The 16,436-nt window shown below is 34.2% G+C and overlaps 1 protein-coding gene across 1 annotated transcript in view; it reads left to right on the top strand.

The window, feature by feature from the left end:
• The window catches only part of SPOCK3 (SPARC (osteonectin), cwcv and kazal like domains proteoglycan 3), a 473,254-nt gene that overhangs the window by 161,955 nt on the left and 294,863 nt on the right, over nt 1–16,436 (top strand). Inside the window, exon 3 of the mRNA XM_077757608.1 lies at nt 3,554–3,599. Coding sequence (XP_077613734.1) covers nt 3,554–3,599 — 46 coding nt within the window. The remainder of the gene's footprint in view (nt 1–3,553; nt 3,600–16,436) is intronic.

Raw genomic sequence — 16,436 nt, 5'->3', positions numbered from 1 at the left:
TCTTAGAAAATGGTGTATTTCAAATAAGATGAAGCCTGTTACGTTTTAATAAAGTTTTTAATTTTAACTCCAGTATAAGTAACATACAGTGTTATATTAGTTTCACGTGGACAATATAGTGATTCAACAATTCTAAACATTACTCAGTGCTCATCATGGTAAATGTACTCTTAATCCCCTTTGCCTATTTCACCCATACACCCATCCACTTCCCTTCTGGTAACCATCAGTTTGTTCTGAATAGTTAAGAGTCTTTTTCTTGGTTTGCTTCTTTTTATTTTTTTCCTCATTTGTTTTGTTTCCTAAATTCCACATATGAATTAAATCATATGGTCTTTGCTTTCCTCTGACTGAGTTATTTTGTTTCACATTATACTCTCTAGCTCTGTCCATGTTGTTGCAAATGGTAATATTTCATTCTTTTTTATAACTTCCTAATATTTCACTATGTGTATATATGACATCTTCTTTATCAATTCATCTATCAGTGGATGCTTGGACTGCTTCCATAATTAGGCAATTGTAAATAATACTGCAATAAATTAGAGGTGCATATCTCTTTTCAAATTGGTGTTTTTTGTATTATTTGGATAAATACCCAGTAATGCAATTACTGGATTGTAAGATAGTTCTATTTTTTGGTTTTTCCACAGTGGCTGCATCAATTTGTATTCCTACCTATGGTACATGAGGGTTCCCTTTTCTTTACCTCCTTGTCAACACTTGCTTTTAATAGTTTTGATTTTAGCCTTTCTGACCGGTGTGATGACTGTATTATTCTGAAGGAAGTTAATCAAATATGGCTGATGTTATATTTTACCATGGAGAAGATGTATGTGTGTGTGTGAATATATATATTCACTTCTCCACTTAATTCCTGCTAATCTGTACAGATGTTGAGAATTTCAAACACTGTGTGTCTCGTCAAACATGTTGCTTTCACATTGTTGAGCTTCAGTGCTAGTGATGTCAGTTCCACATCTATTCCTCTTTCTACTTCTGTTTGATATTTATATGCGTGAAGTCACTACTGCAATGAAAACTTACCCACATCTTCTTGGGGGATGTCACTGACAGCTGTACCCCTTTAGACGAGTCTGAGGTGATAACAGAAAACTTGCTTTCTTGCATAAACTACAATTATAAATGATAAGCTTTAAAAGAGTTCACTGCATGTTACATTTGGTATCTGGGAGGGCATGCAATTTGGACATCACTTTCAAAAATGTTATAAGGAGTTCATGGTCCTCAGAAACCAGAAAAATCAAAGGACCTTGTTAGCAGTAATGAGCGGCTGGCCAATGATGATGTTGCCCAAAGATACTAACGGAGATGAACCTGGTACTTCCAATTAGCAAGTATGCTTTCTGTCACATATTGTACAGATATTTACATTTTTTATAACTAATTCCACAGCACCTTTGCCAGAAAAGTAGGTACTTTTTCCCCAACTTTAGTCACAGGGATCTGAATTTTACATCATTTTCTAAAATGATGCAGCTATTAGTGCTAATGTCAGACTTTAAGTTTTCCTGTCTCCAAATCCACCACTTATTCTCATTGTCTAGTGTTCATTTTGTGTTTTGTTTTGTTCTGTTTTCTTATGATTCAGAGAAATTCCAACTCTTCCCCTGTGTAGAATGACTAATAGTCATTATCTCCACACCCTGAGATGTCATTTAAAAAACAAAAGTTATCAAATGAGTGCATAAGATTCTCAGCCAAAGTTTTGAGACTTGAGTGGAGGAATTTAGGTTGAAAATTTAATTTTCCCAGAATTCTTTTTTTGGTAAAGATTAGGTATACTAATCTTTAGTTTTGTGAGAGAGACAGTGTGAGCAAGGGAGGGGCAGAGAGAGAAGGAGACACAGAATCCAAAGCAGCATCTGAGCTGTCAGCACAGAGCCGGACAGGGGGTTCAAACTCACAAATCACAAATTGATGACCTGAACCGAAATCGGATGCTAAACCTATTGAGCCACCCAGGCGCCCCTACAAAGATATCTTAAAAAGTGACTAATCAATTTTTTTAGTTATCCAATGGTGTCATCTTCCCTTCATCTGATCCTAGATAACTTATTGCGTAACCTACGAGTGTAGACTGCCATAATTTTCCTCTAACATAACTCGACCTCAGTCTGAATATAAAATTGACAGGAATGATCTCTGAAGTTTTCTTTTCTTTCTTTTTTGCCTTTCATATGAAATTAGTAAGGTGGGAAGGTGGTGATGAGTGAGTGATTAGTCACAATAAGGAAAAAACTTTTACAACAATTTAATATACTTTAATATTGTAATTAAGTAAACTCTACGCCCAATGTGGGGCTCGAACTCACAACCTCGTGATCAAAAGTCACATTTTCTGCCGACTGAGCCAGCCAGGCACCCCTAAAATTTTTGCATAAGTAAAATAGGGATGTGTATTTATTTCTGTAATTAAAATGTAATACATTTTCCTCATTGTATATCAGGGATTTTAGCAAAGACGTTAGAATGAAGATTCAAACAATCTGTATTTGCCCCTGTCAGTTTCCCTGGGTTCTGCAGATTTCCAATGCATTGACTTCAGGGGGTTCAGGAGTGTGGAGTTAGGAAATGTTCAATCAAAGGGCCTTACCATGACTTTCTATTCCTTCTTACAACAGTGACAATAGCTTATTAACTTGAAGACTTAAGGCTGTTTTATCTACCATAAATGATGATATAGCTTATTAATTTGCACAGTTAAATCTGTTTTATCTACCATAAAATATGATATGTATGAGGGACGTCTACACGGCTCTAATGGTGGTAAAACAGTAAATACAGTAGAGTTTAGTCAATGTGCTTTGCTTTTTAAAAAATCTTTTTGGTATACATTGCTGTTGTATACTCATAGGCATATTTACTAAATGTACAGTAAGTATATTGTAATGATTCTTTTCCATATTAAAGATTTAAACTTTAGGCGAGATTTAATTAGGTGTGCATTTTTTTCCCAAGCTTCCAATTGCATTTTGATGAACTCATTAGATATTCAATTATCATGTGACTGATTTGCATAAAATCTATTTATACTATATGGGCTAGTACAGACTCACTTGGTATTATTGCTGCTCTATTGGTGGTTTCATTTACTATTGTGCTACTGGAAGATGAAGCTGTATAACTGGAAGCTGGTAAGATACTTCTATTGCTTATTAGCTTAGGGTAATTATCTGCATGTTCTATTACACATTGAATTGCAATTGAAAGTATTGCATATTTAGGTGAAGTGGCAACCAAGAATAATTAAATTATTAAATTGAACATTGACTTGCACTGAAAATGAGCACACTTATTGAAAAACATTTCTATAACATGAAAACAATGTGTTTCCTTTTGATAACTATTGTTTTTCTCTTGTTCCTTTTTTTATTTTTTGTTCATTTATTTATTTTTATAATTTGCTGCTTGCCATTGCAGGAAGTAGAGGTTTGTATTCAGCTTCTGTATTTCATATTTTATTCTAGATTTTATATGACTATAATTTAATTACTCACATACACTCAATTCACATTATTTTCCTCTTTAGGATGATTATTTCCACACTTGGAGTCCAGGAAAGGCCTTCGATCAGGGTAAGAATCTAATTTCTTTATGTAAAAATCATTACATATTTGTAATCATTATGCTTTAAATATGATATTTACTATTGATTAGATTCTTAAAATGCTAAATAAGAGAGCTTAGGTAATGGAACAATTCATACAAAAGTTAATTTTGTTACAAAATAGTAATCAGTGAATTAGGTATCATGATTATGTCAGGATATTTTATGTCTTTTATTTTTAGATACCTAGATTACTGACTTAGGCTTCTGAACTTTATCGTGCCCATTTTTACTAGTTGATACTAGTCCTTTAATCCAGTTTTCAAATATATTGAAGCACATTCACTAGGAAATAGATTTATTTGTGCAAGGTTTCAAAACAGATGACTTTATAGTCTCTGTTTCAGTCAATAAAAACTTCCATTTAAAACAGAGGAGACTGGTAATTAGACTCAGCTGGGGTCTTAGTAAGATTCAAAAGGAAAAGTTATATATAAAACTAAGGTTCTCCTACCTCCACTCGTAGTTTGTACTTCTAGTTATGTACTTGAGGAGGAAAAGCAGGAAATATACATGGGATAGGAAGATGTGCATGAGAATAGAAACACCATGCTCAATTCAATCATAAACTATATAAGTAATTAGATTTGTTTGCTAAATTCTATAATATTAGAACCAGAGACTCTTCATTTTAAAGAAATTTTGGAACAAAATGGAACAAAATTCTGGAACAAAAGAAATTTTGTTTTACATCAACTAAAGTAACCTTACACATATATTACTTCCTGAAGGAGTAGCATTTAAACATAGGTCATTTAATTTTTTAAAAATTTTTATTCATTTTTGAGAGAGAGAGAGAGAGAAAGACAGAGCATGAGTTGGAGAGGGGCAGAGAGAGAGAGGAGAGGGAGACACAGAACCTGAGGCAGGCTCCAGGCTCTGAGCTTTCAGCACAGAAGTTGAGACGGGGCTCCAACTCATGGACCGGACTGCAAGATCATGACCTGGGCTGATGTCAGAAGCTTAATCAACTGAGCCACCCAGGAACCCCAAAATAGAAATCATTTTTAGGAATGAGTTGTAATATGTTATTAAGGGAATCTTGGGGTGTTGGTGTGTGTCTAATATGTGTAATGAATGATTTCTGAGTGGAAACCAATCTGGGACCAGCTGGGGACTGTCATCAACATTGATGGTAACCTGCAGTTTGAAACAGTCTTTCATATCCAATCCCCCCCCTTTAATATTAGTTTGTTTCTCCTATATACTTCATGTAATTTTACTATTATTATTCACAGTGTTTATTTGAGGAATTCACATTTTATCATTCAACAATTGTTTTTGATTTGGCTAATAATATAAGGCAAGCCAAATGAACTCAAAGACAAGCAATAAAAAAAATAATGACATGCAGAGTGTTATATCTGCAAGCTTTCTTGGGAAATGAATTTTTATGATGGAATTATAAACCTTGAAAAAGTCAGAATTTTCTATGAAATGGATGTTAACACTTAAATTTGCCATAGTTGGTGTATCCAATTACAATAAAGATGGTTTGGGTTCTGCGTGTGTGTGTTTGATTATTTGTTGAACTACAATTTATATCCTGTTTAAAAAAAAAAAGAAGAAGAAGAAGAAGAAAAGATTGCTATAGGCAGCTGCCAAACTCTGGTAAGACTCATTTAGCTTAATTTTTCAAAGAGGTTTTTAGCCTAGTAATTTGTCAAAAATATCATATGTATTGGGCAAGAGAAACTCATGACATGATAATAGCTAGTATTTATAGAGTGTCCTATATCCAGTCAAAATTCTAAGTGCTTGATATATTAGTTCATTTAATCTTTGCAATAACCTTGTCAAGTAAATGAGGAAGGTGAGGCACTTATTAAGCTCCTATTCAAAGTGATATATATTCCTGCAAAGTGACAGAATCAAGATTTGGATTCAGGCAATTTGACCCCTGAACCTCATTTCCTAACTACTGTATGACCATGTCACTCATATGATAGCATTAAATTGAAATAATGACATACTAGTGGTATTTTGAAGTTTACATTCTAAAAATCTATATTTACTGGAAAGAACATTAGAAATAGAGCTGGTAGCTATGTGTCTGTATTATGAAACAGTATTTTGTAAGATATCAGACCCTGGGTTTTGACCAACTGAAGGTGTAGAGTTGATGTTTTGTATCAAAAGAAAAAAATGGAAAAAAAGTTAGGTTGAGGTACATGTATTTGTTGTCCATTTGTTTTGGCTTTGAATCATATTAACTAAGCTATCTGTAGACCATACTAAGGAGTGAGAAAAATTTTCCTATTCTCATCTAGCTCTGAGTAAGATAGCTAGTTTGCATCCTTTGGATAGAAGAGCTTGAGATATGCTGATTTCTAATGCTTCTTGTTATTTTATGATGAAAGAATCTTCTGTTAAGTACTATTTTCAAAATATGATTGAAGTTTTGGACATAAAATAACATGACTTTTTATGAGTTTTTTTTAGTATTATATTTTTCATGATTTTTGGACATCCATACCACATCAATATGAGTTGATTGTTTGGAGTTTCTTTTTTGATGGTGTTTGCCTATGTCTTGAAAAGAATGAAAAAAGTTATCTTAGCATTATATGATATATGCTGATATGTATACCATTTTTACAATATCTATTTTAAATTATATTTTACTTCCTTTTCTGAAGAATGGTCCATAAAATATGCAGAAATTTAAGTAATACTAATGAAAATATTAATATTTCATGACAGAAATGGTATGTCTCATCACCAAACCCTTTCTACATGTATATAAATATGTATATGCATACATAAATAAGCATACATATATTTGCATATGCATAGATAAACACATATTTGCACCTACAACCTTTCTTCTAGGTAAAACTCAACTGATTGTTTATATATACCTTATCTATCTTGTGGTTTCACTATGACAAATTTTCTTTTTTTTATAAGTTTATTTACTTTGGGGGGAGCAGAGAGAGGAAAAGAGAGAATCCCGAGCAGGCTTCACACTGTCAGCACAGAGCCTGAAGCAGGGCTCAAGCTCAGGAACCATTAGATGATGACCTGAGGCGAAATCAGGAGTTGGATGCTTAACTGACTGAGCACCCTGACAAATTTTTCAGCTTGTGAGTTTCTTTTCATGAGTCAGAATCTTTCTATATTGCTTTTTGTTTTACTAATAAAAGACTAAGCATTTTGGGAAAATGTAATCATTTGAAATGAATTTAAGCAAAGCTACTTTGGTGATGGAAAAATCAGCTTTGTAATAAAGCAAAGCATACTGATGCCAAAAATAAATTTTTTTGTATTTCTCCACATGGAATTTTCTGTGCCATTACTTATTTTTTAAGGTTATTTATTTATTTTTGAAAATGTCTTAATGAAGATATGCATCTTCTTGAATATGACATGAAAATTTAATGTTTACGATCACAAACTTAAAGGAGAAATTCCTGGATGAACCTAGGGTGGAAGCATGATAAAGATTTTAAACAATTTAAAAAATGTTTTGAGTAGATAGGCTGGAACTGTAAAAAGTAATTTTTTTTTCCTTTTCATGCCATTAACATAAAATTGGTTTTGGTCATGGATTAATTTGGGTTTCTAATAGATAAGTCACTGACATTTTTAGCAGGAATTTCTGTCAGTTGTTTAGAGAATCTACTTGGACTGAAGTGCTATATGTGCAAATATCATCTTTTATTCAAAAATTATTTTCTTCAGGATATGATATCCAGGTGCTTGGAGATAAAATAGTTGGAAGCCAAATGTGCTTTGTGCATATTTCCCTAATATTACTATCCAATTCAGCTTGGAGTTTTTCCACTTGGTATGCACTATGGCAGTGACTTATAATCAATAGGCTAATAATAAAGATGCTGAATTTAAATAGGTTGAGAGATTTCAAGAGAAATCAGTCTCATGTTGTTGATGTGTTCCCTTGCTCAGGCAGATTTCTGGATTGTGGAAATAAGGGTGAGAAATGTGATTATGACAGATCAGCATACTTTAGCCGCTTCACAGACCCTTGTCAGGGGCTTACTTCCTTACTCTGGACCTCTGTACAAAGAGCAGCCTGATGTCTACTGGCTCATTGGTGGCATGTAATTCAAGAAAAGTTCCTCTGGAAGTGGTGTGCTAGGTGACTGCTGCTAAACTTAAGCTGCTGAGTCTCAGTAGGACAGACAGACACGTGGACAGCTAACCTGGTATCTATATAAGACATTCCTGCAAGTATTGTTAGAAAATGAGAACAAAGACTCAGCCGCATACCTATACTTATATACTCATTCATTGTTTCTCTCTTATCAGAATCAGTTCTTAAAGCTTCATCTGCTTCCTATAAGTTTCTCCATCCTTTGCAAAACATCTCATTTATACAAACAGTCACATCCAGACAAGCCCCTTTGCAATCAGTCTCTGGCTACAAAGGAAAAGCTGTTGAGATTTCCTCTGGAGCTTTTATCCCCTTCGATGAACAGAGCTATTCATTGTATTGTGGCTGTAATTATTTCTGAAACTGAGAAAGACTAGTGTTTGGAAAACGCACCACCAACTTATCTTTCCCTCCTAAAAAACACACCAGCATACTTTTTAAGGCATAGTAAATGTGAATTGCACAATGTAGGTATTGCCTCTCTCCCAGGTGACTTTAATTTTCCCTTGTTTATATGAGGATCTTTGTTTTTCATTGTCTTAGATGGTATTTATTGATAGTAGTCTGAAACAATAGGTAGGTCTGATCCTTGCTTCACAATAGAGGCATGGTAGTACCATAATGCTGCTTTGTCTGAGCACTCGGGGCCTTTTGGCACTTTTCTAGTGAAAGAATTGGTGTTCTCAAAACTGAAATTCACTGGGGACAATATGCAAAGATAATTATATGATCATGATATTTTCTAAAAATGATTTCAATCATTTAAAATGTAAATTCAGAACCGTTATTTGATCGGAGTCATTATTTGATCAACTCCCAAGAACGGATTTAGTATTTTTGTATTATTTTGGACAAATTACTTGTTAGGTATTCAGTGCTAATAGCCATGTCAATTTACATGATACATTATTTATATCATCCTTATTGGCAACTTTGGCTTATAGAAGCCCTCTAGAAAACCTGCAGAAAATAATACTCGACTTAGAAACTAACAGTGTGTGTTCATTTGCTCTATGTTGGGTTTAGTACATAAGAGCTACACAGGGGTTCTAAGTGAGAAATGTATTTCTCTTCCTATCAAATTCTGATTTTTGAAATACAAGAATGGTACTTAATTTGTTTTACCTGACAATCTAGGAAAATAATTATAGGAAAATTCCATAAAATATAGGAATCAGAATCTTACACTGCTCTGTTCTATGTCAGTGTTATTTTCTCCATTGAATAATATGCATTGTGTAAAGGATTATATTTTTAATTTATAAGATAAAATGAAGATTAATAATACTTCATTTGATTCATATCACAGAAGCCTACATACGTGTGTAAGAAGGAATATTATATTTCTTTCTTTTCAGTGACCTTATGTTTTAGTAAATTGTGAATCAAATTTATAGAGCAAGAGGTTTATTAAATATACTTCAAAGATGTTCAGACTTTAAAAAATAAGATTCTTATCTTGGACTTTATTAACCTAACAAAATAATAAGAATTGTGAAGATTAAAAAAAACAATAGATATATATAGGAAGTCATATTTTTAAAGGATATTTATTTTGAGAGAGAGAGAGAGAGAGAGAGAAAGAGAACATGAGTGGGGGAGGGACAAAGAGAGGGAGAGAGAGAATCACAAATAGGCTCTGCTCTCATTGCAGAGCCCTATGTGGGGCTCAATCCCATGAACTGTGAGATCATGACCTGAGCCAAAATCAAGAGTGGGACGCTTAACCAACTGAGCCACCCAGGCATTCAGGAAGTCATATTGTTTAACAAGAATCTTCCACTGGTTAGAGAGGTGGTGTTTAGTCCTGCCTGCACATGAAAATTACTAAGCATTCTTGAAAAAGCACAGTTGCTTATCTGGGGTGGACCTTATGAAATTTGTGTGAGTGTGTGTGTGTGTGTGTGTGTGTGTGTTTTAAATAAAATTTATCCTGATGAGTGTGAATATGTTTGTCCTTTAAACTCTACAATTTTTATTTTATGCAGATAGTGGAGAATCACAGGGTGTAAGTAATGACTCATCAAAATAATTTTTCTCAGTGATTCTGTTTTGCAGTACAAAGAGATATTTTTGTCCAGATCGTTCTTTTTTTTTTTTTAAGGCAACCACAAATGCCAGGGAATTTTAAATAACCGATTCACTTTTTCAGATTTGGTGCCAAACACAGGCCCTAAAAGGGTTTAGGAATGGATTGTGGGAATCAAGGAAATCCCCCAAAGATAAAATTGCGATTACCATTGAACAAGTACTTCCTATGTGCCAGATATTATATACAAGACAATCATTGTACTAATCTTACAAAGTGGATATACTGTTTAATTTGCAAAAGAAACTGAAGTTGAGAGATGTTGATAAAGGTAACAAAGCTAGTAAGTGTTGCAGCTGCATTTGAAATATTGTTACTAGTAGTTTAGATATTTATTTTCTCTTTCATTATTCAATATAGCTTTAGATTTAGCTCATCTGTATGGACATTTTTTGTCTCTTTCTCAACTCAGTGACCTATCTTTTATATGCAAAGACATGGTAGGCATGACACAGGCAAACAGAGGTAGCTAAAAGGTGAACCATCAGGCACACGTTGGATCACATTTAGAATTGCTCCAATGCCAAAGAAAGGATGACTTTGTAGCTTTTATTCTAATTTTCAGAGTGTAGGAATACAGATTTTACTGTATTCCTACACTTTATATAAGTATTTTATATACTCACTTATAATACTCACATATATAATTGGTATCTAATAAGTGCAAGAGTTGTTGCATAGGGGTGTATTTCCATTGCCTGGGAATAAGTTACAGCATATCTATGAGACAAGAAAATCTTTCAAAGACATACAAAAGTTTCTGAGGAATATCTTCTTGAAAGTTACTTTTCATTGAAGTATCCTGGCCACAATTCCTACCCCACTTATATGAAATGTGGAAAAGAAGTGTATGTGTTTGTGTGCTTTAAAGCATTGGCATTGAAATTTAGAGGTGATTCTGTCCAGCCACTCATACAGTTATGGAACTTTTGCCTCTTAACTGTGTCTTATGTCTAGCCTTGACTTTCCACTTGGATATGCTATTCCATCTTCACAAAGCGCTTATTATTTGAAAATTCCTTCTCAAATTAAGTTAAAACCTGTTTTCTTGTGTCCAATTCTTGTCCCTGTATTCTTGATAAAAAGTGAGCAAATTCATCCTTCTACATGAAAATTAGTTGAATGTTTTTAAGTAGCCAGTATGGTACTCTTTATAGAAGACTTTAAATTAATTAATTAATCAATTTTAAAATTAGTTAAAGATTTGGGGCGCCTGGGTGGCTTAGTTGGTTAAGCGTCCGACTTTCGCTTAGGTCATGATCTCGCGGTTCGTGGGTTCGAGCCCCATGTCGGGCTCTGTGCCAGCTCAGAGCTGGAGCCTGTTTCAGTCTGTGACTCCCTCTGTCTCTGACCCTCCCCTGCTCACGCTGTCTCTCTCTCTCTCTCCTACAAATAAATAAAACATTAAAAAATATTTTAAAAAATAAAATTAGTTAAAGATTTTTTATTAGGATACTCTGTTGCTCTGTCTCTACTCATACAGACACATTAGCTACAGTTTCTTTTAGTTCTGACATTACATAAGTGTGTTTTTTTATAGATTGGTAATTTTGCTATTTAGTCCTAGATATTTTTTCTCTCTTATTAGAATATTTCTTGATACCTCTGCCAGGCTCTCCTCTTCTGTGCATTAATTGCATTGAGATAGCTGAAGTAAATGCTTGATAGGCAGNGTCAACTAGACATGAGTTTAAATCACTACTATGGCAATACAGACTATATTACCTAATGAGAGTAAATTCACCATTTTAGAGTTGTTTTCTCTTTAATGTAATATGAGTAAATTCCTAATTCACATAGTTGTGAAACAATAAAAATGTTTGTAAAACCTATGCATTCTGTAATATGTGACATGTTCAGTGTTTTTCCTCCTCTCTCTTATTTTCTGTGCAGACAATAAGTTTTACTGTTTTTATGTATTTGAAAGCATGTTTTGTCCTGACATAGGAATTTGTTCATTCTATATAATATTTTATTTTATTTTTTAAAATATTTATTTATTTTTGAGAGAGAGAGAGTGAGAGACAGAGAGTGGGTGGGGAGGAGCTGAGAGCGAGGGAGACACAGAATCTGAAGCAGACTCCAGGCTCTGAGCTGTCAGTACAAAGCCCTAAGTGGGGCTCGAACTAAAGAACTGTGAGATCATGACCTGAGCTGAAATTGGATGCTTAACCAACTGAGCCACCCAGGCACCCCTATTCTATTTAATATTTTAATAATCAGAAGGCCATATAATTTATCAGACAATATTCCTGAAAAATAGTTATTTTGAGAGTTTTAATGAAAAATTATCTTCCCTGGACACATTGAAGGAAATTTTAATTTTTAAGACTTTGAGTTAAACAAACTGTTACTTTATTATATTCAGTAGCATACCTTACAATTTTGTAATTAACACAATAAAATGTATTAGGCTTATAGGTAGCACATGTGGTGTGGTAGAAAAGAATACCAGCTTTGGAGTCAGTAAGCCATGTTTTGTTTTTCTAGCTTTTCCAATTGTTAATATAAAACTCACTTTTGTACCATTAAAAGAAAAACAGACTGACTTCATAAGAGAGTAATATCAGAAAGTCTCCTCTTATTACTTTTCTATTTTAGCTTTACATAATAAAGATATTATTAAGGCTTTTTAAAAATTTTTATTTATTTTTGAGAGACAGAGAGAGACAAAACATGAGGGAGGAGTAGAAAGAAAGGGCAAACCTAATTGAAGTAGGTTCCAGGCCCCGAGCTGTCTGCACAGAGCTGAACGTGGGGCTTGAACCCACGAACCGGGAGATCTTGACCGAGCTGAAGTTGGACACCCAACCGACTGAGCCACCCCGGCGCCCCTTAGTAGACTTTATTTTTCTGGCTGTTTTAAATTTACACCAAAACTGAGCAGAGATTCCCACATACCCCCTTTACCCAGACACATGCAATCTCCCTCATTGTCAACACCCTCCCCCAGAATGATGAACCTGCATAGACGCCTCATAATCACCCGATGTCCCTAGTTGATGCCATTGTTCCGTCTCGGTGTTATACAGTCTGTAGGTTTAGACAAATGTATAAAGACAAGAGTCTCTCATTACATTATCATGCAGAGTGTATTTACTGCCCTAAAATCCTCTGCGATCTGCACTTCCCCCTGACCATTGGCGATCACTGATGCTTTTCTTGTCTCCATAGTGGGGCTTTTTCCAGGATGTCATATAGTGGGAATCATGCCACATGGCAGCCTTTCCAGACTGGACGCGTTCACTCCCAGTTTGCATTTAAGTTTCTTCCATGTATTTTCATGGCTCAATAACTCATTCGTTTTAGTATTGAATAATATTCCACATAGTTTATTTATTCGTGCACCTATTGAAGGACTTTTTGGTTTGCTCCTAAGTTTTGGCAATTATGAATAAAGCTGCTATAATCAACTGTGTGCAAGTTTTTTTGTGGACATAAGTTTTCAATTCAATTGGATAAATACCAAGAAGTGTGATTGCTGAAACATATGGTGAGTGTATGTTTATTTATATAAGAAACTGCCAAACTGTCTGCCAAAGTGACTGTACCATTTTGCACTCCTCTAATAGTAAATGAGAATTCCTGTTGCTCCACATCCTCATACCGCCTATTTGCATAATCTCTTCACCCTTTTAGGTATTTCAGACTACAACCCTTTCAAACCATCTGGAAATAAATTCATCAACTGTTTGCCCATTTTGTCTAGAAATTCTGTGTACATGTTTATAACTACTTGATTATTTTCGATTATATGAGACCCTATCTTTTTAATCTTAAGAAAAATTTATTATTTTACTATAGAAGATGTTTTAAGTATGAAAACCTTTTAAATATGGATTATTTTTCTTCCCACATATTAATTGTGAATATGTTGGTAGATCATGGATATTACAATCAAGTCACTCATCAAACTCATGTGGGGAGTATTTCATATATATAACTTCATACCCTGCCCACTGTATCATCAGCTCAGGGAGTGGATCTCTTTCTACTTTTCACAAACTCTCCAACAAATGCATTTGTCCTAGACCTCTTCTGAGCTCAAGTTAAAAAAAAAAAAAAAACTTACACAACTCTTTATTCTATTCTTGGTTTTGTTCTTTTAACTCAGTGCTATAAGTAGCAAATACATTGCATTATCTGTTACTTTGGGATATTTATTACTACATCTGCTATATCAAATTAAATGACTAAAGAAAAGCCTAATGATTGGAAGAATGGGTATTTGAGTATGATTTTGTCTCATTCCAATACAAGCAGAAGAATTTGATTATTTGATAGAGTACTGATTTTTGAGGAAGTTCTACTTTATTGTGTTTAAGTTATAATTTATATTTATCCTTTGGTTTATTGACAGTAATTTGGCTTCTTNATTTTCATGTACATTGTTTCATTTGACCTTCACTCACACACAAAATCTTGCAAAGTTTGTAAAAGGAGTAAGACTGTTGTAAATTGTAACACATGAAGGAACTGGAAGTAATTTGGGTTTTGATTTGCTCAGGTTTCATTAATATTGATAAATGCAATTGAAATTAGTATTCAGATCTCTTAAATACTAATACTATTGTTTTCTAACATGTTGCTGTTTCTGTTCATTTATTAATGGTTTCATAACAAAACAGCCTACTTATTTAGTTCATTTTGGTAAATTATAATTTTAAAGTGTCTAAAAAAGCTGCCATTTGTTGAAGACTTACTACATACTGTGAGCGTTTAGATTTTATCTGACCCAGGGGCGCCTGGGTGGCTTAGTCGGTTAAGCGTCCGACTTTCGCTTAGGTCATGATCTTGCGGTTCGTGGGTTCGAGCCCCGCGTCGGGCTCTGGGCTGACTGCCGGCTCAGAGCCTGGAGCCTGTTTCAGAGTCTGTGACTCCCTCTCTCTCTGACCCTCCCCTGCTCACGCTGTCTCTCTCTCTCTCTCCTAGAAATAAATAAAACATTTAAAAAAACTTTTAAAAAAAGATTTTATCTGACCCAATTCTCATTATGAACTTTCATTTTTATTGCTTTTATTTTACTCCCGTTTTTATTCTTTTCCTTGCTCCCATTACACTGAGGAGGAAAATTAATGTTCAAGGAATGAAAGTAATTTGCCTATGATCAGACAGCAATTTGGAGTAAGAACTAGAATTCCTATCTATTTCATTTGATTCCAAATTCTGAGGTCTCTCTGAATCTCGAGTCAGCAATTATGCGGGGGATCTGGCCATTTCCATGAGCATTCACTGCAANGTGTCTAAAAAAAAAAAAAAAAAAAAAAAAGATTGAATTCTTTTTACTTACTGTAACTGTGTATAAAATCATTTAATCAAATGCATTTGGCCTCTAATTTCTGATCTTTAAAATGAGAAGTTTGCAGAGGAAGATTTCTAAGCTTCTTGGTAGCCCCTAATTTTTATCTTTCTTGTATTCTGTAGGCCCTGTTAATGGCATGTTAATGAACAAATTTTTAAATATAGATGTTGATATGTTGTAACACTTAGTTCTGCCAATAATTTTCATCATAATATTTTTCAAAAAGAGGAGCAGTTTTTCATTAGAAAGATGAATTTAATTTTCAAGAGAACCGTGCAAAAGTGATATTTTAGAATAATATTTGGAGAACACCTTGTTAGCAACTTAATTTATCAAATTTATTTTAAAAGGCTTTATCATCAACATAGAGCTGGCTGGCTAAATATCAATCAGTATTTATTAGGTCTGTACATTTTACCATGTTCTTGAATGTTTCGTATGATTCAGTTTCATATGATTGGAAGAATGGGGCTTGCTATTATATCATTTATCACCTTCTCCTGTGTCTTCCCACTACAGTATAAAATCATTAGCTACTGTTTTTTTAGAGGGAGAGAGAGAGAGAAGAACCAGTGGGGGAGAGGGGCAAAGGGAGAGAGATACAGCAGGAGAGAAAGAGAGAATCCTAAACAGGCTTCATACTCAGCACAGAACCTGATGCAGGGCTTGATGCCATGACCCTGGAATCATGACCTGAGCTGAAATCAAGAGTCGAAAGCTCAAATGACTAAGCCACCCAGGGGTACCTTACTTACTACTTTTAATCATCATTATAAACACAAGCTGATTATGGCCATTCTGCAGTGGAGTTGGTTATATATCCAGTTATGTACAGAACATTTAGAAGTTAAAGTAAATTTCAGTGCAAGATAGGCAACAACATGTTTAAAATTCCAAACTTTAATGCAGGACAAGAGGCAGCATTATTTGAGGAAAATTTTGTGGGCTTGGGATTCAGATAGTACTAGGTTTGAGTCTGGGCTGTCCTATTTATAAGCCCTTGAAAGTTGGATAAATTAATTAACCCAAGGCCACAATGTTTGCAGATTAACATTTAACTTAAGCCCTGAAGGCTTTTAAGAGATAGGTAATAAAGAGGCAGGGGAAGAGATATAGGGAAACTCATAGGCTGCCATTTAGGCTCCAAGCACCTTAATTGTTTGCACAACACTGTGATATATGTATTTCATACGTTTTAAAAATATTTTCTTTTTTCTGTGTAATAGTAAGAATCGGGTGTGAAATTTATGGCTACATTGGCTGTACCTTTTAAGAATTTTGCAAACTGTATTTTTTT

This window comes from Crocuta crocuta, unplaced genomic scaffold (genome assembly GCF_008692635.1).
Source record: "Crocuta crocuta isolate KB4526 unplaced genomic scaffold, BGI_CrCroc_1.0 scaffold203, whole genome shotgun sequence".
NCBI lineage: Eukaryota > Metazoa > Chordata > Mammalia > Carnivora > Hyaenidae > Crocuta > Crocuta crocuta.
This window is presented reverse-complemented; position numbering and strand designations above follow the sequence as displayed.